Genomic DNA, 24,590 nt, shown 5'->3' with positions numbered 1-24,590 from the left:
ACTCCCTGCCTATTGACACCAGGAGGGCACCGTAACTGTACTCTTTTCAGTACCTACTAAAAACATTTTTGTTTAGGCAAGCCTATCCAGACATGTAAAATGTTGACGTATGTTTTCATCTGGTGTTTAGTTCATCATTGATATTAAATATTTTTGAATGCTTAAAGTACTTGTTTTAAACTTTTTTTTACTAATCATTTTATTGTTTTATTCTGTTTGTAAACCACTTCTATATTTTATTACAATCAAATGGTAAATAAATATTGGGAAATAAAACAAATAAAGTTATGAATTGACCTAATGAATATTTTTTCTCCATTTCTATTATCTTCCTTGAATGTTTTATGTTTAAAGAAAATGTTGTTTATTCTCTGACATTTAAATATCAGGATGAGTCGCAATTCAAAATGTAATGGAACCTTTTCTGGGACGGACAATTACACAATGCCCAAATCTGCTTGTTACTGCTGAATCAATGCCCATACTGCAGATACTATATTACACGTGTGTGAATAGAAGCATAGTAGAGGAACGAAGGAATGTTAAATACTGATAGGCTGCTAAAGAAAATAATTCCATCGATGGAATATTACAGAAATGTGGCACCAAGCCTATTGCAATGGTTGTGACTGCTTGACTGCATAGAACATTCCTCTGCCTGCCCATCATTCCCTGCTAGCACTGATTGTGAAAGGCAGGGTGATGAAAAACCCCATCTCATTCTTGACAGTTGTAGTAGTTGCATGGTTGTAAATTTAATGGAGCATGAACTGAAAGCAGTTTTCAGAAAGTATCAGGTCTGAGTCTCATGGGAAGAGTTGCCAACTGTCCCTCATGCTAGGCTGACAGCAAGCTTACTAGATGGTAAGGGGGATCAATTTAAAGAACTGTTATTATGAAGGGTGGCATGTTGTCAATGCACAGAAGTAAAAACAACATTCACTGAAAGGAAGTCATTGGAAGGGGGGGGGGGAATAGATAGAAGTAGAAAAGATTCTTTCACAACATGTTAGCCAATGGGTTCTGAAGGTATCATGGATGTCACTGTGATCTGTCAATCACTCAGTATCAGACCACAGCAGATATTCAGAGTGAGCGTGTAATCATTAATGTCTCCTTCAAGGACGTTCATGGAATTGTAGAGTTGGAAGGGACCCCAAGGATAATCTAGTCAGGGTCCCTTCCACTGTTTGGCCTAAATCTTAGCATGCAAAGTGCTGCTCTCACTACACATTTAAATACGGTATTTCCTTTACCTTCTTCCTAATGGTTCAGAATGTCCAACTTTATGTCCCACAGCCCAATAAAAAGCTTCTCAATCCAGACATTATGTACTTCGGCAACATTAGTTCCCCCAGTTGCCTTTGTGGACCTGGCCCCCTGGGCTGAGAAGTTCCAAGGTTATGAGAGGATTCCAGATTATACTTCCAGATAAGGGAGACCTATCTGTTAGGGTAGGCTTAAATCTATCTTTTGAAAATCAGGGTAATACTAAACAAAATGTGGGTGTAAATAAATCTCTGGGTGGCTGCTTTTCTTACTAAAATGCCACTTTGAAAAGCAGACAATTGGAAGATAAAAGGGCGGGGGAAGCACTGACTAGCCTTTCTACTGCTTTTCTGAAGTAACTGTCCAGCAGAAACGCTTCTTCCCTATGAATTCCAGACAGGTGTTTACCTTTGCAAGCACACACCTGGAATTCCACATAGCACCATATATATGTAAAAGTGATTCAGAGGGAGCCACTATAGAAAAGTGTTAATCAGAAGAAGGGTTAAGCATTCCCTCCCTACAGCACTCAGCTGCTTCAAATTGCTTGTTCTCAAAACTACTTCTAACTAACAAACAAAAGTGGTCCATCAGGGTTTTGCTAGGCTCGATTCATGCAATATTTATTTCAGCCCTAAAAAGTTGTGAATGAAGTACAGATCATCAATTACTTTGACTCAGTGCAAGGGACTGGATGAACTGCAACTTTACAGGAACTTCCATTTCTAGGATTCTATGAGCAAGACTTCATTCTCTTTAAATTCACAGTAATGATATTTCATAGAATCACAGGATATTTTGGAGGCTATCTAGAACCAACTCTGTCAACTTTAGCTATGAGTGGAACAAGTGAATCAAGCTAATTGCAAAATATTCAGATCACAAATGGAAAAGAATAGTGATGAATTCTAGAGTTTGCACAAAGGTTAGAGTCATTTCAGTAAAATAAAATGGCAGGTGGGGTCAAGATTTCCAAGGGAAGGTGATAAATTCCTAGACACAGCAGCCAACACTATGACAGAAGTGAAATTGCCTTTCTGACCCTCAGGTTGGTAATATAAATGGTCTGGAAGCAATTTTGAACTCCTCTTTCAATCTTCTTGGGTGAAACTGTATGCTATTTAAAGAGATGAAGGGATTTTGGTCAATACAAGACTTTCTCATACAGAATTTAACTTCACACCAGACAACTAGGATCTACTCACCAAGTCCATGATGCCAATGCTATTCCAGCCTTGCATGATAGGGAGAAAAGAAATAAACATTGGGATTACCCAACATCCACCCAGCATTAGAGCAATGCGCAGTGGTGTCATCTTATTCCTATAAACCAGCGGCTGGCAGCAGATAGCATAGTACCTGAAAGAGGAAAGAAAAAAGAATTGATGGAAACAAGGGACCAAACATTCTTCAACCAGTCCCATCTTTTCAAATCTGTGAAATTTAAGCATTGGCTTCCAGCAATTTGCTGACACAGGGGAGCAAGTCTAATGCTTCTCTCATCTGTGACTGTACAATCCTTAAGATCCTGGCTATTCTTATTATTAAGTATTATTATTAATACAGTATCAGTGTACACAGCACTGTGCAATAAAACTGATGTAAAAGCTAAAGCTCACATATAGCCAACCTGTGTATAGAAGATTGCTTAGCGTTAAAACTGTTAATATTTGGCAAACTGAGAAACAGCTGTTGTTATCTGAAGAATAGGAAAGCAAGATTTTGAGGAAGATTCAAAAGACCCTTGCATCTGACACGGATTTCCCCTCCTGCTGATATTTATGCTAATGAGCTGAAAGGTCTGCACAGGTGATCACGTCCTAGTAGACCAGGCATCCCCAAACTTCGGCCCTCCAGATGTTTTGGACTACAATTCCCATCATCCCTGACCACTGGTCCTGTTAGCAAGGGATCATGGGAGTTGTAGGCCAAAACATCTGGAGGGCCGCAGTTTGGGGATGCCTGTAGTAGACTATATCCAACAATAAGCACAGCTTCTTAGTATTTATGGATAGATAGGGAAAGCAGATAAAGCTGAGTAGCCTTTTTAGTAGGGAGCCAGCAAAAATGTATGGGTAGTGTATCAAACTAACTTTTAAGCGGGAAGAAAGTAACCCTTCTCTTTTTTACATTTTCACCAATTTTTACAATAATTTCTATGCTATTTCATTTAAAACACAAGGAATACTATGCCACCTTGATGATATCTTAAAATAGCTTTTTCTAATATTTATAAATTATAGATTATTATAACTTGTTCAAACGCACATTCATATTCTAACAGAATGTTGAACATTTTTATGGAACATTTATTTTGCTTATTGTCAAAATGGTTTCTTAATCATTCTTCCAATCCTCAATGGTGAATTTTCCCTTCATAAGAATAGTTAATTTTTTTCCCATGTCTGAAGAGACCCCTACTGGAGAGTGCTGGATAAAGCTGGCTGCTGTGCTAGCAAGAAATGGGTATTTTGCAGAGAATATTTATGCAGAATATAGAGTGTTTTCTCTCTGCATCAAGAGAGGAAAGGAACATGATTAGATATAGAAAGAGAAATTAAAGGACTGCAAATTCCCCTGGCAATTAACACATTGAATCAGAAGTAACAAAATGATATGGGAATATTTCCAGATGATACTCAATTAACCGCAATGAAGGAGACAATTCAGCCGGGCAGTTCTGCTGCACAGGTTTATCAATTTCTATCATTTGCAGCTGACAGTGTCACTTTTGGTTAAACAAACTATTAAGCAATAGTTAATTCTATGAAAGGGACATCTTGAGATTTGAACCTGCTTGCTGCTTAAATTTCAATATTTGTATTTCTCCATTTATAAGTCGATCCTCATTCACAAACCTACAACATGCACACTCACACATCAAGAACAGACTTCCAGCCACAGAATGCGCTCTCCTCCTCCTCGCCCTTGCCTTACGACACCCCCTGCCATGCACACTAGGAATGCCAGAAGATTTCGTTGCAGACTACCATGAACGCCCCCCCACACACAGGCCCCAATCTGTTCCACTGAACCAGTCCTTGGAACAGACCACAGATCTGTGAACTAAACCTTTATGACAGCTGGTTAGACCAGGGTACTTATGAGATGATCTGAAGGCTTACTCTGTTTTTCTTCTTCTAATTTTAACACTGCAAAGCTGCTTGGGGCAGCATCAATGTGTGTCATTTGCTGCATAACTGTGCATACTTTAAGACATCCACACCCAGAACCAGGTTGGAAAGGACTGCAATAGGATTTATCCATCCGTATCATACACCCTTTAAATCTGCTCCAGAGGGTTAGGGGATCAGAGGAAAGTGTCGATGCACAAGCAGAAGTCAACTCTTGCAGCACTGAATATAGCCCCCGGCTGCACTAGGTGTACACAAGCCCATTGGAGCACCAAAGAGCTCCCTATATTTCTAACTGGAATGGTTTAATAAATTTCCTACAAATACCTGGGAAACGTCCACATTAAAAATCATGTTCAGACGAGTTATTGAACCATACTGCTGCTATTACTAATTGCTCTCTAGTGATTTTTTTAAAAGACAGTTGATGAGCTGTTGTTTTAACGATGACACCATTTTATGAATTTTATATATCCTTATTTGATTCTGTAAAAACTGTCCTATGGCATATGGAAAGGGTGGTATATAGATAATATAAATAAAGTGAAAGATTCCAAGAAATGTATTTTATCCCAAAGGATCACACACGCTTCTATATTGTCACATGCTGCCCACTTTCAAGAAGCAAGAAATTCCAATGGCATTCTAGAGTTTCCTCTGTAGGGGAGTACACTGAATATTTATGGCCCTTTAAAACCCTTGCTTTGTTTACAAATATACAAGTAGAGGCAAGTAGGATGCAATCCTACCAGGCAGCATCCCCATCAGATCACCAGAGATAGATGGTACTGTCTCAGCCTTAAACTTGCAATGCATGTACACACAAGCATCCACACTCTCACCTGCCCTGCCTTTAGCCTGGGAGCTTCCACAAACCCCAACAGCTATCTCATTAAACACACAGCATGGCCAGTGGTCAGGGATAATAGGGAGCTGTAGACTAAAAATATCTGAAGGGCACCACAATGGCTATCCCTACCATAAACCCACGTTTCCCATCTCCCCATATACTACCAAGGGGATTAGACAAATTCATGGAGGAAAAGGTTATTGACAGTTACAAGTCATGCTGGATAATAATAATAATTATTATTATTATTATTATTATTTATAATTTTATAATTTATTTAATTTATTATTTATACCCCGCCCATCTGGCTAGGTTTCCCCAGCCACTCTGGGAGGCTTCCAACAGAAGAATAAAATAATTGATTAAAGATTAAAAGCCTCTCTAAACAGGGCTGCCTTCAGATGTCTTCTAAAAATCTGGTAGCTGTTTTTCTCTTTGACATCTGATGGGAGGGCGTTCCACAGGGCGGGTGCCACTACTGAGAAGGCCCTCTGCCTGGTTCCCTGCAACTTGGCTTCTCGCAACGAGGGAACCACCAGAAGGCCCTCGGTACTGGACCACAGTGTCAGGGCAGAATGATGGGGGTGGAGACGCTCCTTCAGGTATACTGGACCGAGGCCATTTAGGGCTTTAAAGGTCAGCACCAACACTTTGAATTGTGCTCGGAAACATACCTGTACCAGCTACACACCATCTTCAGGATCAGAGAAAGCATCTCTCTGAATACCAGTTACTGGGGCACAGCAATGGAAAAGAGTTCTACTTCCCTCAAACTCTGCTTGTTGGCTCCCTGGAGGCATCCAGAAAGCAGGTTGCTCAATTATGTTCTTAACAATGTCCCAAATAAAAGCAACTACTAATATTCCTAATTAACTAAAGACAGTGCCCCCCACACCCATTCTTCTAACAAGATCTATTTCAGATGAAATTGCTCAACAGAGCTAAATTAGTCTAACGAGGAATACAAATAAATGTACTGCCTCATGAAAACAAACAAAATAAGAGTTCCTCGAAGACTTTGAAGAAGGTGGCGGCAATAGTAGCAAATAGAAAGGGGAAAGAACACACATTTCAAATACTTTTTTTTAAAAAAAGATTCATAACGTGCCTTGCATGCCTCAGATTATGCCTCAGCCATCTGTTCTGTTGTTTGTTCTTGTGTGAGGTTTTTTCCTCCAGTTCACAAGCTCAGCAATCAACGCATTAGGTCTACTTTCTATAAATCCAAGATAATAAAAAAATTCCTTCAGTAGCACCTTAAAGACCAACTAAGTTTTTATTTTGGTATGAGCTTTCGTGTGCATGTAGTCTTGAGCACTACAGAGGAAGGCTTCTAAAGCAACATACTGCATTTATTACCTGCATGAACAGGTTATATTTAGCCACTTTGGTCTCAATCCCATTTCTTTCCTCAAAAGCTCTCGCTTCCTTTTCTTCAACAGTTCTCCTTCATTACCTCTGAACAGGCATGTTTTAAGGGGAATTGAGTTTATTTGTGGCTGTGTAGAGAACTGAGCATTAACAGAACGCTTCGTCACATTTTATCTGTTTTAATTCCAGCCTCTGAAAAGCCTTCTTGGTTATTTTTCATTTGCACAGAGCTTTAGCAGGATCGCCCAGAATGGAAGGAGCAGCAGCAAGCAGGGACTGATTAACACAGTTGCAAAGCCAATCCTTAAAAAAGAATGATTATTGTGGTGTTGCAAAGGCTATACTGTGCAGTGTTAAGAAATCTCAGTTTTGCAATTACATTCATATGGTTGCGATTCTTCCCAATAAAGAGAGGTTCATCCTATTCCATATTTCCAAATTTCTCTTGAATTCATGCCAATTTTTTTCATAATTATCTTTAAAAATATTAATATTTTTTGCTGTTATCCATACACCCAATTACTTTACTTTTTATGTACTTCTATCCCTATCATTTCTGTTATTTATTTCCTTTCAGATTTTTTTAATAACAATTTTGTCTTACCTTTGTTTAGTTTAAATCCTGCCACTTGACCAAACTCTTGCATTATATTCATTACTTTTGGGAGAGAGTTTTTTGGATCTTCCACAGTGATTACCAAATCATCTGCAAATGCTTTCAACTTATGCTTATTTTTCTTTACTTTTATTCCTGATTCTTCCCTATCTTCTCTTAATCTTCTTGTCAATACTTCCAGTACCAGAATGAACAACAGCGGTGACAATGGACATCCTTGTCTTGTTCCTTTTTTAATATTACATTTATCCGTTATCACCCAATTTACAATTATTTTTGCATTCTGTTCTGAGTAAACCGTCTGTATCCCCCTATTAAAATTTGGTCCAAATCCCATTTCCTCCATCACTTTCTTCATGAAGTTCCAAGAAACATTATCAAATGCTTTCTCTGCATCTATAAACATCAATACTGTTTTTTCCTCATTTCTCACTTCCAGATATTCTATAATATTCAATATATTTCTAATATTATCTTTAATTTGTCTACCTGGAAGGAATCCAGATTGATCATAATGGATAAAATCTTTTAAGATTTTTTTCAATCTATTTGCCAAAACAAATGCAAACAGTTTGTAATTATTATTATTATTTAATAATGATATAGGCCTGTAATTTTTTACCAATGTTACATCTGAACCTTGTTTTGGTATCAAAGTTATATAAGCCTCTTTTCATGTTTCTGGAACTTCCCCTGTTTTCAGGGCCTCATTCATAGTATCTTTAAATGGGTTCACAAGCTGGTCACTCAGGGTTTTTTTTTATAATATTTGGCTGTTATTCCATCTGGCCCTGGGGACTTCCCTACTTTGTTTGGTTTGTTGCTTCTATTACTTCTTAGGACAATATTTCTGTATTTAAAATCCTCATTTGCTCCTCTGTTATCTTTGGTAAATTGCTATTTTTAATATAGTCTTCTATCAACGTCAACTTCTCTGGTCCCTTTTTGTAAAGATCAGTGAAATATTTTACAAAGGCTTCCCTTATTTCCTTTGTTGTCTCAGTTGTTCTGCCGTTAAGCTTTATCCTATTTATCCTATTTATCCTTTCACATTTTCTCAATTGCCATGCCAAAGGTTTTCCTGGCTTGTTGGCATTTTCAAAAAAATCTGTTTTGTTTTCTTAATTTTCCATACTATTTCCTCATTAACATAGAATATTGTGATTGTAATAATTTTATTGCCTGTTTTGTTGCTTCTTTGTTTGGTGCTCTTATTAATTCTTTTTCTTTCTCTGCTATTTTATTTAAAATTTCCTTCTTTCTTTTCTCTCTTGCCTTCTTTTTAATTGTATTTTGTTGAATAAATAGGCCTCTCATGACCGCCTTGCTAGCGTCCCAGACTGTTTGGAGTTCGGTTTCATTATTCAAGTTTTGTTCAAAGTATTCTCTTATTATCTTTTTGTCTTTTCCATGAAGACTTTGTCATTCAAAATTTCTTCATTCAGTCTCCACCGAAAGGTGGACTGAATATCTTTTTGAATCTCCATGATTATAGAATTGTGATCTGACAATGTTCTTGGAACTATTTCATTTTTTTTTATTCTTGACTCAAATTCCTTAGAAACCCAAACCGCATCCAGTCTGCTTCCATGAACATGGGAGAAAAAAAGTGAACTGTTTTACAAATGGATGTTTTACTCTCCAAATATCTACCAATTTTACCGTTTCTGTCATTAAAAAAAAGTGGTTTTGGGAAGCCTACCTTCTTTCGTATCTTTTTCCTAATCGTTCTATCCATCTCTAGTGATGAGGCTCCATTAAGGTCCCCCATCACTATTACTTTCTCATCTGCAAAAATCTAACAATTCCGTTTCTAAATCTTGGACGAATTTTGATTTATTTTCATTTGGTGCATATATACCCACCAAAATTATTTTTTCTCCTTGAACTTTAATTTGAACCACCAATTTTCTCTCTTGGAAGTCATTACTATTAAAGTGGTATAAAAGTTCTTTATCTGCATGGTGTGTGTATGACCTAGAAAAGATAGTACTGAGTTTATGCAGAATGCTTTTGAACCTCACAACTAAAGTATATCAGCCATATGAACATAAGAACATCTCTGCTGGATCAGACCAAAGGCCTATCTAGTCCAGGATCTTGTTACCCCCAGGGACTAACCAGATGCCTAAGGATCTCTTCTTATAAATGGGATGCATAAGCATTCATAGATGGCAGTAATAATGTTCATATCTTACTATATAATGTTTTTGTAAGAAAAATAATATGGTCTGAAGCTCAACATCAAAAAAACCAAGATCATGGCCACTGGTCCCATCACCTCCTGGCAAATAGAAGGGGAAGAAATGGAGGCAGTGAGAGATTTTACTTTCTTGGGCTCCTTGATCACTGCAGATGGTGACAGCAGTCACAAAATTAAAAGACGCCTGCTTCTTGGGAGAAAAGCAATGACAAACCTAGACAGCATCTTAAAAAGCAGAGACATCACCTTGCCGACAAAGGTCCATATAGTTAAAGCTATGGTTTTCCCAGTAGTGATGTATGAAAGTGAGAGCTGGATCATAAAGAAGGCTGATCGCCGAAGAATTGATGCTTTTGCATTATGGTGCTGGAGGAGACTCTTGAGAGTCCCATGGACTGCAAGAAGATCAAACCTATCCATTCTTAAGGAAATCAGCCCTGAGCGCTCACTGGAAGGACAGATCGTGAAGCTGAGGCTCCAATACTTTGGCCACCTCATGAGAAGAGAAGAATCCTTGGAAAAGACCTTGATGTTGGGAAAGATGGAGGGCACTAGGAGAAGGGGACGACAGAGGATGAGATGGTTGGACAGTGTTCTCGAAGCTACGAACATGAGTTTGACCAAACTGCGGGAGGCGGTGGAAGACAGGAGTGCCTGGCGTGCTCTGGTCCATGGGGTCACGAAGAGTCGGACACGACTAAACGACTAAACAACAAGAAAAATAAGCTGTCACATTGCAATTCATGTGGCTACCAACAGGTGGCCATGCAAACTGTAACATGACAGCAGCAGGTGAAGCAAGTGAGCAAGGCAGGCAGGCCAGGCTAGTGGCACAAGTGGGCAGGCTGTAAGAGCAAGCGAGCAAGTGGGCAGGCAGGTGGCCCAGGCAGGACTTCCCATGTTGCCATTGTCACCATCTCCCTGCCTGTTTGTGCGCACACACAGCAGGGTAAAGGAAGCCTGGGGTTTGAATGAGTGGGTGGCCCAGTTAGGCAAGTGAGCAAGCAGTCTGCCCTGCCACCCTTAGGACAGTATTCCTAAAGTTCATTAATTTGAGCTCCTTCTTCTGCACTTACTTCACCTTCTCCCCCAGTCTACTCAACCTGTCAATCATAACCCCTTTTCAGACATGACTGTGGCTTCATCGGGCATGCAGGGGTTGTGAGAGTAGCACAACACAAGGGAAGTATTTTCCCCTGCACAACCAAGTATGATTCATCCAGGCATCTAAGACACAGATATCACTGGCACTGCACTAGACCTGACAGCAAAGTTCTGCATGAGCAGAAGCTGTGACCAGGTGTCACATGGAACCTGTTGTCTCCTGAGGATTCTCTGGACAGAAGCGCTTCTACACTTTACCCTTTCTACCATGCTAACACTAGTTCCCTTGCAGGCTTCTGCCATCCAGAGTTCTCATCTGAGATCCTGTCTTTTCGAATTATTTTACAGGAACGCATATCTTTCTGCAGCACTCACAATGCCTAAACGTTAGCATTCTCTTTGGGAAAAGGAGGGGGAGGGTTCTGTTTGTGTCTTTAGATACAGGTAGGAGGTGCTGATTTATGATAATATATTGTATCTATGCTCATTGCTGCCTTTGCAAAACCCTCCAGGCTGCAGCTAGTGGAGGAATGAGGCAGGCTGCTCAGGTGAGGTAGCAGCTGAAATACGAATTATAAGCAGAGGACAAGAAGCAAAAAACACGTGTCTTGTTTAGAATAGACCAGAAAACCTACAAAGCCAATACCACATTTTTTTTCCACACTGCTGGCCTTCTATGCATCATCTACTCCACCCTGGAATGTGCCATAGCAAAAAAAAAAAAACCCTTTTCCATATCTACTATAACCTTTTTGGCAACACACATAGTGTTTCAGGATGCAGGGATGCATACAGAAAGTAAACTGTTGTATTTCCTGCCAAGTAAATTTTAATGCAAGCAAAAGGTCTTGGTTTTTATTAGTTCCCTTTTTTGCAGAATGGTGGCTTATTTCAACAGTTGAACCAATCATCATCACGTATCATCTTGATAAGGTCCTCACTGCTGCAAAACTTATGCAGGACTGGACATTAAATTGAACAGGCTCTTTCAGTCCACACTGCACCATATGATTACTTTTTCAATTTTTATTTTAAAGGAGATGCTTGATTATGACTCTTCTTAATCAAAGCTAGGGAGACTGGCAGAAATTCTAGGACCTAGAAGTCCAGAATCTGCCACAAATATCTGCATCCGACTAAGTAGTGTGAAGAGAACCCAGATGTTAGGGCAAAATTGTCTAAAGCTTTCAGAATTGACTGTTTTACAAAATAATAATAATAATGCAAAATACCAATGATCCAGTCACAAGCACAAATAATCTAGCCATAGTCAGAGTTAGCATTAAATAAATATAACAGAATTATTGCAAGCAGCACTAATTAGTGCTCTAAGATCTTTAATGGCAAAAGAAAATCCCAAGGTATCCCAACAATTATTTCTTCCACCATCTTTCACAAAGTCTGGGAAACTCTACTCTTCTGACATTGCAATGCTAAGAACTTTCAAACATGTAGGGAGATGCCACCTTACTCTGACATCCAGGGTTTCTTCTGCTTGGGACCTCCCTAACACAACATATAAATTAAAAGTGCTAGGACTAGTAAACAGAAGCAGAAAGTGAAAGGACAAACTTTTGGCAGAGACACTTTCCTTTAATTCCTACCCCATTTGCTGGCCTAGTATGTATCTTAGGTCCTCACCATCCATTAAGTCCCTTCCATCAGCAAAAAATAATGGGAGGTTCTGCCAGTAATAGAAGCCATCAGGTCAGCTCCTGTCAGTGGATGTGTGAGAGCCCAGATGGCCAACACTAATGAAATGAAGCTCTCTATAATTTAAGAGGTAAGCCATTAATCAGTTAATCACACAGTCTAATGGAGTAATGGCTTCTGCCCTGATTATCATGAATCCAATATTCCCTGTATGGGGACAAATGGACTCTGAATGTTTAATATGCCTATGTTCACAGTGCTAAACATAAGTTACATATATTACCATCTAGATTGTCAAGAGTATGGGGCAATTATTAAATTACCAAAGGATCCTATCAGATTATAACGGTTACAAAACATTCAAAGGGGGAAAAAATATTTCACAGGTACCTAGAAAGAACAGTCATGTTACATGACTTGTACTGACAGCTGCTTTTGTACTACTTCCTGCAATGCTCCATTGGCAATGTTACCTTTGATCTGTTGTAGTTATTTTCAGGTTTTATCCATGTAACTATTCTGTCTTTGCTGCGTGATGTTCCACAAAGCATATACTTTGTGGATTCTAGCACCATCCATAGAGTTTTGAGTGATTCTATCAAGGACCTCATCATGCATCGTGTCTCCTTTGTTCCACCTTGTACAGAAATGAAGGGTGTAAGGCTGTGTGTGTGTGTGTGTGTGTGTGTGTGTGTGTGTGTATCTTTATTGAAAAAAATTGCAGAGGGATTTCTCTGCCCCTTGCTGCTAGGTCTAAGGACAACAGAATAAATGTATATGTGATTATAGGAAACAACATACTATTTCCAGTATTGCTTTAGCAACAGAGCACAAAAGGAACTTGGTGCAGCCTCTTATTATCTTATGCAGTGAATTTTAGATCTATTTTACTATTCATTTTAGAACTTTTAAATTATAATGCACTTTTTATTATTTGTACTTCTATTCTCTTTATTCTATTGATTTGTTTGACTTACTTCAATAAAAAAAATATACAGTATTTAAAAGAACAGTTTCATTACTCAAGAGTTAATGTTAGGAACAAAGATAACTTTACTGGGAGATAGGAAGCACTTCGGAAGGTGGTGAGCTGAGCAAATAGTTTTACTCGAAGCCATTATTTATGATTGAAGTCTATATTAAAAAATAAAAAGCCAGACTGGTGTAAGAAACATGAAGACCAAAAGAAGAAAGACTTCCCCCATAATGCACACTTTTATTTGAAGAATGAATAAGCAGAAATGATCGCACATTCCAGGGTACAATTAACAAGGACATCATCAGAGGAGTTGTCTTGATACCCTTAGCAAATAAGAACCATGAATTTCCATTACATACATACATACAATTACATAGCTCGGTGGCTAAGATGAGCTCGATTACCAGTTAAAATTGCTTATCACCTGTAACTGACATTACAGAAAGCTTTTACAATCCAGCCACGTTAGATCACAAGCAACTTTTCTAAAAGTTGGGTGGGGGGAGGAAGTAAATTTAAGAAGAGAGGAAGAACATGCTGGATCAGGCCAATGGCCCATCTAGTCCAGCATCCTATTCTCAAAGTGACCAACCAGTTGTTTGTGGGAAATCTGCAAGCAGGACCCGAGCACAAGAGTCCTCCTCCCTCCTGCAGTTTCCAGCAACTGGTTTTCAGAAGCTGTGGAGGCAGAGCATAGCCATCATGGCCAATGGCCATTGACAGCCCTCTCCACCGTGAATTTATCTTGTTCTCTTTTTAAAGCCATCTAAGTTGGTGGTCATCATTGCTTCCTGTGGGAGTGAGTTCCATATTTTAACTATGCACTATGTGATGAATGAAGGGACGCAAGTGGCGCTGTGGGTTAAACCACAGAGCCTAGGGCTTGCTTATCAGAAGGTCAGCGGTTCGAATCCCTGTGACGGGGTGAGCTCCCATTGTTTGGTCCCAGCTCCTGCCAACCTAGCAGTTCGAAAGCACATCAAAGTGCAAGTAGATAAATAGGTACCACTCCGGTGGGAAGGTAAACGGCGTTTCCATGTACTGCTCTGGTTCGCCAGAAGCGGCTTTGTCATGCTGGTCACATGATCTGGAAGCTGTATGCCGGCTCCCTCGGCCAATAACGCAAGATGAGCGCGCAACCCCAGAGTCAGTCACTACTGGATCTAATGGTCAGGGGTTCCTTTACCTTTATATGATGAATTTAGTTTTACTATTAAAAAATTCCGGCTTGTCATGATGTTCAAAGTATCAATTCTTTAAATCAATTCTGGTTTAAAGTAAATGATGGTTATTCTAATAAGCCAGCTTTGTAGCACCATATGTTTCAAGTTAACTTTTTAAGAAATTAAAGAATCGCTGCTTCAAATACAATGACAATTCAGAATTCTTCAAATGTGAAAGTAAACTCTGGTCAAATCCTTTCAGCTGCATAGGAAGAAAGAGGAAGAGGGGAGCATTAAAGGCTGATGCTTTGCTCAGATTTGTCCTTTTAGTACTGTATGTATTGATAAACCACAATTTAGTGCTAACGCAGTCACTCTTTGGTGAAGGAAATATACACATCCATTCTTACATAATATATTCAAGAGAGGAATTCCCAGTCTGCAGGCCAGATATGGCCCACAGCCAGATTCCATCTGCTTTCATGGTTTCCTCCCATCCACCAGCTGTTCAGCAGAGAGCAGCCAAAGTGGAAATGATGTCTTCCTCTGCAAGAAGATCAAAGTAGGGTGGGATATGTTTTAGCAGAGACATAAACCTGTAACTTAGTGGCTGACCTGTGATTGTAATAATAAAGATGGATTGACTGACATAAACATGTTTTCCTTGCAAATAATGCAAAGAGTATCTATACATTTTGAAACTTTGTGCATACAATTTTTGGGATCCAAGTGCAGTTTTGAAGTTAAAGGCATTGAATAGATGTGATCTGCTCATACACTGATCTAAAATCCAACCTTTAACATCTTTCCACTGGAGATGTCCAGTAATTAGCCAAAGAAAGATTCCCCAGCTCTGTTCTAGATACTTGAAAATAGATATTTGAGATAAGCCCTGGCACACATGAAACCTTGTACAGTATATAGAATATATTTACATGCCTTTAATTCAATGGCTTTCCTGAAGGAACACATGAAATTTAACCGGATAAACTTGAAAACAGCAGCATTTTATTTTATGTACCTTTTTTATCCTACCTGTCTAATGAGATACAGCAGAGGTGGAAAATTGATGCTGTTGTGAGGAGGACATCAAGAGAAGTGCGGACTAAACAGAACGTTCTTCCATAAATCCAGTTATCTTGAACCAGCTCAATGGCTCCAAATGGCATCACCAGAACTGATACCAGCAAGTCAGCAAAGGCAAGTGAGACTATGAAATAATTGGTCTTGATTTTCCTGCAAGGAAAACAAATGTATTGATTCAGAAAGACATCATCAAGGTGACAATTTGTAGGACAGTGTTGCCTTCTGCATTTTAAAACATCCATCCCTTGTTATTTTATCACTCTGTAAATCAAGTGACCATGTTGAGTATGTAAATTCCTCATGGGGCACACCCTTCTGTTCAGACAGGAGATAGTCAAATGTGTGGACCAGCTTCTTTATCCACATATAGATCTTAAATTCACAAAGTAGTAGCCTTTCATTAGCAATTAAAATCCCCACCTGCATTTGTTGGTTCGCTTTCACTCATGGTGAGCAACTCTCTTTCAAAGCCATTAACATGCATATATATTGGACATGTGGTGCTTCAGTGGTGAGGGACCTTAGTGGGGATGCTGCCAGAAGTTCATTTGATGTTTTCTTTCGAGCTGTTTCCACTGAAGAGACAAGCAGCTGCTCAGTTAGAAAAGTGCCTTGTCTTTTTGACGCAGTAGGAACTACTGCATAGAAAAACAACAAACAAAGCTCTTGCTGGGAATGTACCTAGTTCCCCCCTATGCATGCGCAACACATCTTTTGTTTGGGTTTAAAGATGTGAACTTAAAAATTCTGCAGCTCCTTCCAATCCAATCCAAATCTTTATTACAATCATAGGCCAGCATAAGATAAAAGCAGCTACTTTGAAAAAGCCCTTATTTCATTATAGCTTCTGCAGTAATATATGTATATATTTAAAAATATACTGACCATAATACATGTTAACATCAAGATATAAATCAACACTGTAGGCAAAATGATGCTCACATGCAGAGCCAGAAAACAAAGGTCACATAAGCTTGTATGACCAATTATGCTCCTATCATACTATAATAATAATATTATAATAATAATTTATTATTTATACCCCGCCCATCTGGCTGGGTTTCCCCAGCCACTCTAGGCAGCTTCCAACAGAAAAATGAAATAAAATAATCTATTAAACTTTAAAAGCCTCCCTAAACAGGGCTGCCTTCAGATGTCTTCTAAAAATCTGGTAGCTGTTTTTCTCTTTGATATCTGATGGGAGGGTGTTCCACAGGGCGGGCGCCAGCACCGAGAAGGCCCTCTGTGTGGTTCCCTGCAACTTGGCTTCTCGCAACGAGGGAACCACCAGAAGGCCCTCGGTACTGGACCTAAGTGTCCGGGCAGAACGATGGGGGTGGAGACGCTCCTTCAGGTATACTGGACCAAGGCCATTTAGGGCTTTAAAGGTCAGCACCAACACTTTGAACTGTGCTCGGAAACGTTATGTGGTCTTGGTGGCCGCTCCCAGTCACCAGTCTAGCTGCCGCATTCTGGATTAGTTGTAGTTTCCGGGTCACCTTCAAAGGTAGCCCCACATAGAGCGCATTGCAGTAGTCCAAGCGGGAGATAACCAGAGCATGTACCACTCTGGCGAGACAGTCTACAGGCAGGTAGGGTCTCAGCCTGCGTACCAGATGGAGCTGATAAACAGCTGCCCTGGACACAGAATTGACCTGCGCCTCCATGGACAGCTGTGAGTCCAGAATGACTCCCAGGCTGCGCACCTGGTCCTTCAGGGGCACAGTTACCCCATTCAGGACCAGGGAGTCCTCCACACCTGCCCGCCTCCTGTCCCCCACAAACAGTACTTCTGTCTTGTCAGGATTCAACCTCAACCTCAATCTGATATGAATACTGATTCATAAATGTCATAAAAGGCCTTCAAATAACAGATTGTGCCTCCTCAACAATTTACACAGTCAGATTGCCATTAATATCTACAACTTCCTGATATATGGCCAAATAATTCCCCCCCCCCAATTAATCATACTTTTCTTTGTCAAATAAACCCAAAGCACTGCCCTTTCAGGGCAGAAGTCCTGAATCCATTCCATGTCTAATATTCATTCCTAGCATAATTGCACAGTCTGTTACCCATGTCTGTTCTCCATCGTCTTATTAATTATTATTATTATTATTGTCTGCTCTGCTCATTGGAGCTGGGAAATCCAAAATGTCATTACAATCAAGACATGATGTAGATTTTTAGTGCATACCAAGGAGAAAGAAAACCTGGCAAGAAATTGCTATTTTTGGCAGTGTTTCCTTATCTCTTCTAACATGTAGCTTATGCCCTAAAAGTGCAGTGTTAGTCACTTTGGAATTATTTGGTGATTTATGTGTTTTGATGATGCAAATTCTAGAAATGCAGGCACTAGATAATAAAATGATTAATCAGCTGCAATATAATTCTAACTTTGACACTACAGGCAATCAAAGTTTGACATTACACAAATAAGCTTGGATGAAAAAGAAACCGTGAGAATGTTCTTTTACTACATTGTTTATGTTCATAGCTATTTTCACATTTGTCTCTTTGCCCTGGAGATTCAAATATTCCATCCCTGAAAAGCTCATTCTGCCAAAGAGATTGATAGTAACATATGCATGGGCTCACCTGAGTTGCCTGTCTCTGCATACAGCCACCATCACCAGAAGATTTCCCAGGATAGCCATAAGAATAACAGCAGAAATAAAGGTGAGCAGTGCAATCTTCTCTGCCACGCCAAATCCCTCAGTTGAGCTATAAAGGGAAAAAATATGGGGTACTTCTTGAAAATAGAAGACTGGCAGCTTGAGACTGACTTGGTTATTTTGAATCCATATGTCAAATTCCATTTTTCAGCCCACAGTAGCCTTAACTAATTTACTGGCCCTTCCCCTCAACAATGGGAATACTGTAGATTACAATTCAACAGCTCAGGACCAATCTATGTATGTGACAGGGTGCACTGGCCACAATATTAGGCTTGCATCTATAACTTTGGGAAGCAGTCTGATCTGTTCCAAACCCACTCTGTGTCTTTCCAATTTGACCCACTATTTAGTGTTAAATGATATCTGTTGAAAAACAAAGCTCTGTTTTCTTCCCATTCACTATAATGAGGAATCTAAAAACTGGTCAATCTCAATCTAATACCCCCTTTTTGCAGAAGTGGGTGAAATTTGCAGGCATAGCGGCTCCTCCACAGTGGATTAAGTCTACCAAGTTGTAGGCAGATACATCCAGGGATTTCCATGGAAGGTTAGATTTGATTTGATTTTTTTTTAAGGCTCCAATTTTCTGCTAGACTCAGAGGCAAATTGCAGGCACAGTGAAATTTCAGAATGGCAACTGCCGTGTCCTGCAAGGACAGATTTTACCATTTTAGGGTGGGTGCAATAGAAGTACTATGGGCTGTGGGTGGAAAACATTGGGGAGCATTGATATACAGTGGTACCTCAATTTACGAAGAGCCCTGTTTACGAACTATTCGGTTTATGAACTCTGCAACACCAGAGGTAGTGTTTGCGAACTGTACCTCGGTCTAATAATGGAATCCGAATGGTGGAAGGGCACCGGTGGCAGGAGGCCTCTTTAGGGAAAGCCCGCCTCAGTTTAAAAACAGTTTCGGCTTAAGAACGGACTTCCGGAACGGATTAAGTTCGTAAACTGAGGTACCACTGTATTTAGATATTAAACCATTTACCATATAAAATTGATCTATCAAATTCTGAATCTTTCTCAATCCAGCTTGCTTTTCATTGATAATAGAATTTTTGTTGTCCCAAAGCTACAACTTTTGGAAAAGGAACTAGACATATAAATTGGAAGCTACATTCAGAAGACTCATATCCCACCACAATTTATTTCTGTGGTGTACACACACAGCAACCACTTTGGCTTGGCAGAGGAAAAAAGTTGAAGTCTGGGGATTAGACAGACAGTTATAATATGGATTGTGAGGGTCATGTTCAAGGCACAAGAAATGAAAATAGTCATCTCTCCTCTATTTATGCTCCTGACTTTTTCTCCTCTCTTCAGCAGCATTATGTTGTTGTTTAGTCGTTTAGTCGTGTCCGACTCTTCGTGACCCCATGGACCATAGCACACCAGGCACTCCTGTCTTGCACTGCCTCCCGCAATTTGGTCAAACTCATGTTCGTAGCTTCGAGAACACTGTCCAACCATCTTGTCCTCTGTCGTCCCCTTCTCCTAGTGCCCTCAATCTTTCGCAACATCAGGGTCTTTTCCAAGGATTCTTCTCTTCTCATGAGGTGGCCAAAGTATTGGAGCCTCAGCTTCACGATCTGTCCTTCCAGGGAGCACTCAGGGCTGATTTCCTTAAGAATGGATAGGTTTGATCTTCTTGCAGTCCATGGGACTCTCAAGAGTCTCCTCCAGCACCATAATTCAAAAGCATCAATTCTTCGGCGATCAGCCTTCTTTATGGTCCAGCTCTCACTTCCATACATCACTACTGGGAAAACCATAGCTTTAACTATACGGACCTTTGTCGGCAAGGTGATGTCTCTGCTTTTTAAGATGCTGTCTAGGTTTGTCATTGCTTTTCTCCCAAGAAGCAGGCGTCTTTTAATTTCGTGACTGCTGTCACCATCTGCAGTGATCAAGGAGCCCAAGAAAGTAAAATCTCTCACTGCCTCCAATTCTTCCCCTTCTATTTGCCAGGAGGTGATGGGACCAGTGGCCATGATCTTGGTTTTTTTGATGTTGAGCTTCAGACCATATTTTGCGCTCTCCTCTTTCACCCTCATTAAAAGGTTCTTTAATTCCTCCTCACTTTCTGCAAATACTGAGCCAATGTACTGCTGAGGGCAGAATGCTGGACTTGGAGCTGTGGTTCAAGTCTCTGACACACAAAGTTCACTTAAATGGACGTGGGCAGCCACACACTTTTGTTACAGGGATAAAATGAGCTAACCCCAAGGGAGTCAACCTGAGCTCTCTAGAGGAAGGCAGAAAGTCAGGGATTCAAACATGATAAATAATTTGAGACGAAGTTGGAGACAACATAGCTAAGATGCCAGCAGTTGCAGTGCAAAATTGGTTTCAAAAATAAGATTTAATGGGCAGAATTTGCTCAGAGTTTGCTTGCCATGCCTGAAAGGAACTTCATCTCAGAGAGTTTGACTTTCTCTGTGATGTTGTATACTTAAGAGCCCTACCATTCTTGACTAACTACAGTCTTCAAGCTCCCCCCACCCTCTGCTAATATGCATCTGTTACTAACACGAATGCAGAAAAGAAAGCAGAAGAGAGGAATTTAGAATTCATGTGGGTAGCCTGGCCAATACACATTTCACATTTATACCACAATCCATCTGAAGCAAGCACCACTTTAAGTCTAAAGTGAGAAAGTACTCTTAAATTGGATTGTCTGGACAACTTGCCCTGCAGGCACATTCTTTGCAGTTCAGCTGCTTTCTGCTTTGTGGCACATTGGGGCCTGAGATACTACAAAACATTCCGTCCAGGGAGTTAGTGAGCAGAAATTATTGAGGCAAGGGGCTGGAGTTGATAGCCTTCTGGTCTCTCAGAGTCAAGAAGAAACTTAATTCAAACTGTGCTCGCTACTTCTAGGCGATCTAATATTGCTTGCTTGGGTAAGCAGGTGAGAAAGAGAGCGAGAGACGGCGCATGCTGCAGGAATAAAGTCACCTTGACAAGGAAGAAGAGGGAGAAATGCAACACAGAATGCCACCTGATCCTGTGAAAGGAGATGGAAACCCTATTCAAGGTCTGCAACCTTGCTCCAGAACTATATCAAATACCAGATCTCCTTCACTAGGAGGAAACTGGGAGATATTAATCCATAATGGCAGGGTGGGTGTTGCTAAATTATTAATCAACACTGAATTAAATAGGAAAGGTTTGAAACGGTTAGAAAAATGATGACTTTTGCTTTATACCTTGAAGAAAATGCATATGTGTATCTGCGCTCTAGGCTTTATTGTGGATGAAGGGCCAGCTATAAATATGACTGATAAATGCTGTATCTGAATTAGATTTCATAATGCTAATAAAAAATAATCCTTGAGATGTCTTTAATGACGCTTGCTTCTCTGCTTCCTCCCTCTTCTCAAAATGTTCATAGATCCCTAATTGCTCAGTGAGCCATTCATAAGCAGATTATGAGCAGGCTTCCGCAACAGCAACACTAGCTAACATCCTGAGAATCAATGGGTTGTATCCAATGAAATCATCCCATCAGGGCAAGGAGTTCTCCCACTCTTTGCATGCCCACCCCAATCTGTACTGGGAGTTTCCCCAACCCTCAGGAGCAGATTGGGAGGGCAAAGGGAGAGAAGTCCTTGAACTTACAGGATAACTTCATTGGATATAACCTATTATATTTGCTCGCAATGTTCCATTAATGTAAAATCCATTTCATTTAAAGTGGACTGAAGAAAAAACAACATACTCCAATATTTCTATCACTTCATCTATAGGACATAATTACGTGACAGGTTTTTGTTTTTTGTTCCCTTCAACAGGCAGCCTGACTCATAGTGGCAAGCGACTTATGCAACACTGCAGTGTAACAGGATAATTTTCCAAACAGAAAGGCAGTTAAGGTCCATACGATAGCTTAGATTAATATCCTGGGAGTTTAAATGCAGAGCAAAAGCCTACCACACTTCAAGGGGCTAGTGTAGGATGCTTGAGAATACAGACTTTGGACGCCAGAGAGCCAAATTCAATGACCATCCCTGTTAGGACCTCATGGGAACTGAAAGTACTGGGTATGTATGTTTTCAATCTATATTGGGGTATTCAAATAATTCTGATCTGCACACAAGGATTTATTTTATATTTACCCACAAGAATGATGGAAAATGCACAACTTTTCCAGCTCACAGAATATAAAGGGGAATTTACAGTGAACAACCAAGGAATTGTAGCTACTAACCCCTCAAAGTAGTAATTCAGAAGTGTAATTTTATTAATTCTCTAATAAGTGGATAACAGTTTAGTTAATTTGGTAACTATTTTCACTAATACACAACACGTCTTGTATCTATGCTGCCTAACATACATTTGCATTTAATGGCTGATATCTATCAGCAGAGGGATTGGCCAAAACAAAGATGGACCCTGCAGTCAGGCAGTTACACACACACACACACTTTTTCTGCCAATCAGAGGGAGCACAGACATCTATTTCACACACACCCCAGCTCAGCACTGAGTGAGATTCCTCTCCACCCAGTGCTATGATGGAGAGGAGCATTCATCTCTCTCCTCTTGCACACTGCCACTGCAAGCAGGCCAGGGTGCTCCTGAAACAGGAATGATTCACGGAATGTTCTGACCTGCTTGCAATGGTAACATGCAAGAAGCAGAAGAGGTGTCATCACAGATTTTGCCACCACTGCTAACAAATTGTATAAGAAGGCTGGCAGACCACTGCCAGTGGTTCGCCAGGCTTACTTCTGCTCAAAGGTAGCAGGATCATGTTTCCTGACATATGTGTTCAGCAGGGCCTAAGTGAAACAGTCCACAAAGAATGGGCAAATCAGGGAATGGGTTACCTTAATTTTTCTGTCAGGATCTCATTGCGTCTTTAACACATTGACTGGTTTTAGGATAGCATGACCGGTTTGGCTGCATTGGGCACTGCGCTGCAGGGGGCGCCACAACAATCCTGTAGAACTGAGCATGAGAGGCAGGGGGTGGGTGCCAAATTTTAACGTTGCACAGGGCACTGCAGAAAGTTGAGAGCCCCCAAAGCCACTGCTTTAACAGGTAACAAAAGATGAACAGTTGCCACTTTATACATCGCTATATCTACATGACGGGTTAGCAGATGAATTTTTTGCCCATTAAATTCTTGCAGTACAAGGCTCTTGTCAAAGAAAAGTTAACAAGGTTAAGCCACTGTCAAATAAAATACATTATGTTTTTTTAAAAAAAAAATCCTTGGTTAGATATATCTATATCTATATCTATATATATATCTATATATATATATAGTGGAACTCCCAATAAAAGTTGCCAACACATTTTCCCTCTTGATTATATTAATCAAGATTCCACTATTGTTGGGCCAAGCCATCATGTTACACTTTTATTATATTTGTTCAGGCACTAAAGAAAAAATTGTACTGGTAGCTTGCAGGATTTAGCTTCCTTTTCTGAAACATTTTTTTTTCTCATACCCACTCCTTCTCCTTTTACTAAGCCAGCCACCCATCCCAAGGCTTGCTTGTCTACGCCCCCTCTCATGTTCTAGCCAACTCATCTAGAACCAAGCCAAAAAATTTAGAATTTGATAATGTTCCCCCATCACCACAAAAGAGCAATTTAGCCAAATATCGTCTGAATATTCTTCACCACGGCTATAATGCCCCTCCTGTGCTCCCAAAAACATGTTGGGATAATTTCACATACACGCCAAATGGTACCTTTGGAAAATGCTTCCCCATATAACCACCTACAAATAGGGTGGAAAGTGTCCAAAGGCCGCTTTCATTCCAATCCAGCCTCAGAGCTGAGGTTCTCCCTCTTTGTAACTCTGCCAGCCTTCGCCACCACCACAAAATCTCTTTGTGCATTTCAACATCCATTGTTATTGCAAAGAAAACAGCACAAACATTTTCTCTATTAGAGGCTTCAGCTTAAAACATCCTACAGGTAAGCCAGTGTCAAAACTTCAGCAATGAAAATAATGAAGAAGGGTTCCCTTTTGGGGAAAAAAAGTGTACTTAATTAGGCAGATCTGTCTACTGAGCATAGTACAACTTCAGCGAGAGGTAATTACAGCTTCAGCAAGGAATACACTAGTGGCTGATCAGGCTGCAACCTTGTGGCAAGTTGTCTGTTTCACTCAGAGCTGCTGACAAGTATTAGTGGTTCCAGTCCAACTTTTTGACACTCGCTGAAAAGCTTAGCTTCGGGTCACTGCCTCTTGGTCAGCTAATGAAACGAGTGGGTCTGTTTTTGGCAAATACATTAACTTGACTTGGGCATAATTCAGTGGCTACAATTAGCTCAACCATTTTTTCCTCCAGTGTTATCTTAGAAACGTGACCAGAACATTCCAGTCCTGTTTATAACTAAACTGGATACATTTCACAATACAGTGAAACCTTGGTTGTTGAACGTAATCTGTTCCGGGAGCACGTTCGGCTTCCAAAACGTTTGACAACCAATCGGCTTACAATTGGTTGAAGGAGCTT

General features: G+C 40.1%; 1 protein-coding gene across 8 annotated transcripts in view; it reads right to left on the bottom strand.

Moving 5' to 3' along the window:
- The window catches only part of HTR4 (5-hydroxytryptamine receptor 4), a 173,207-nt gene that overhangs the window by 60,226 nt on the left and 88,391 nt on the right, over window positions 1-24,590 (bottom strand). For 6 of the 8 annotated variants that reach the window (XR_009557164.1, XR_009557162.1, XR_004691944.2 and 3 more), the window contains exons 3-5: window positions 18,028-18,153; window positions 15,378-15,578; window positions 2,475-2,628 (exon numbers count right to left, since the gene is read on the bottom strand). Coding sequence is in view for 2 of the 8 variants with exons in the window: in XM_035105230.2 (XP_034961121.1) it covers window positions 2,475-2,628; window positions 15,378-15,578; window positions 18,028-18,153 (481 nt within the window). In the remaining 6 variants the exon portion in view is untranslated. Of the gene's footprint in view, window positions 1-2,474; window positions 2,629-15,377; window positions 15,579-15,848; window positions 15,988-18,027; window positions 18,154-24,590 lie in introns of those variants that run through there. The other 2 variants (XR_009557166.1, XR_009557165.1) reach the window with 2 other exon arrangements.

The sequence above is a fragment of the Zootoca vivipara genome, chromosome 2 (genome assembly GCF_963506605.1).
Source record: "Zootoca vivipara chromosome 2, rZooViv1.1, whole genome shotgun sequence".
Taxonomy (NCBI): domain Eukaryota; kingdom Metazoa; phylum Chordata; class Lepidosauria; order Squamata; family Lacertidae; genus Zootoca; species Zootoca vivipara.
Note: the sequence above shows the minus strand (reverse complement) of the source record. Positions and strands in the feature narration are given on the sequence as shown.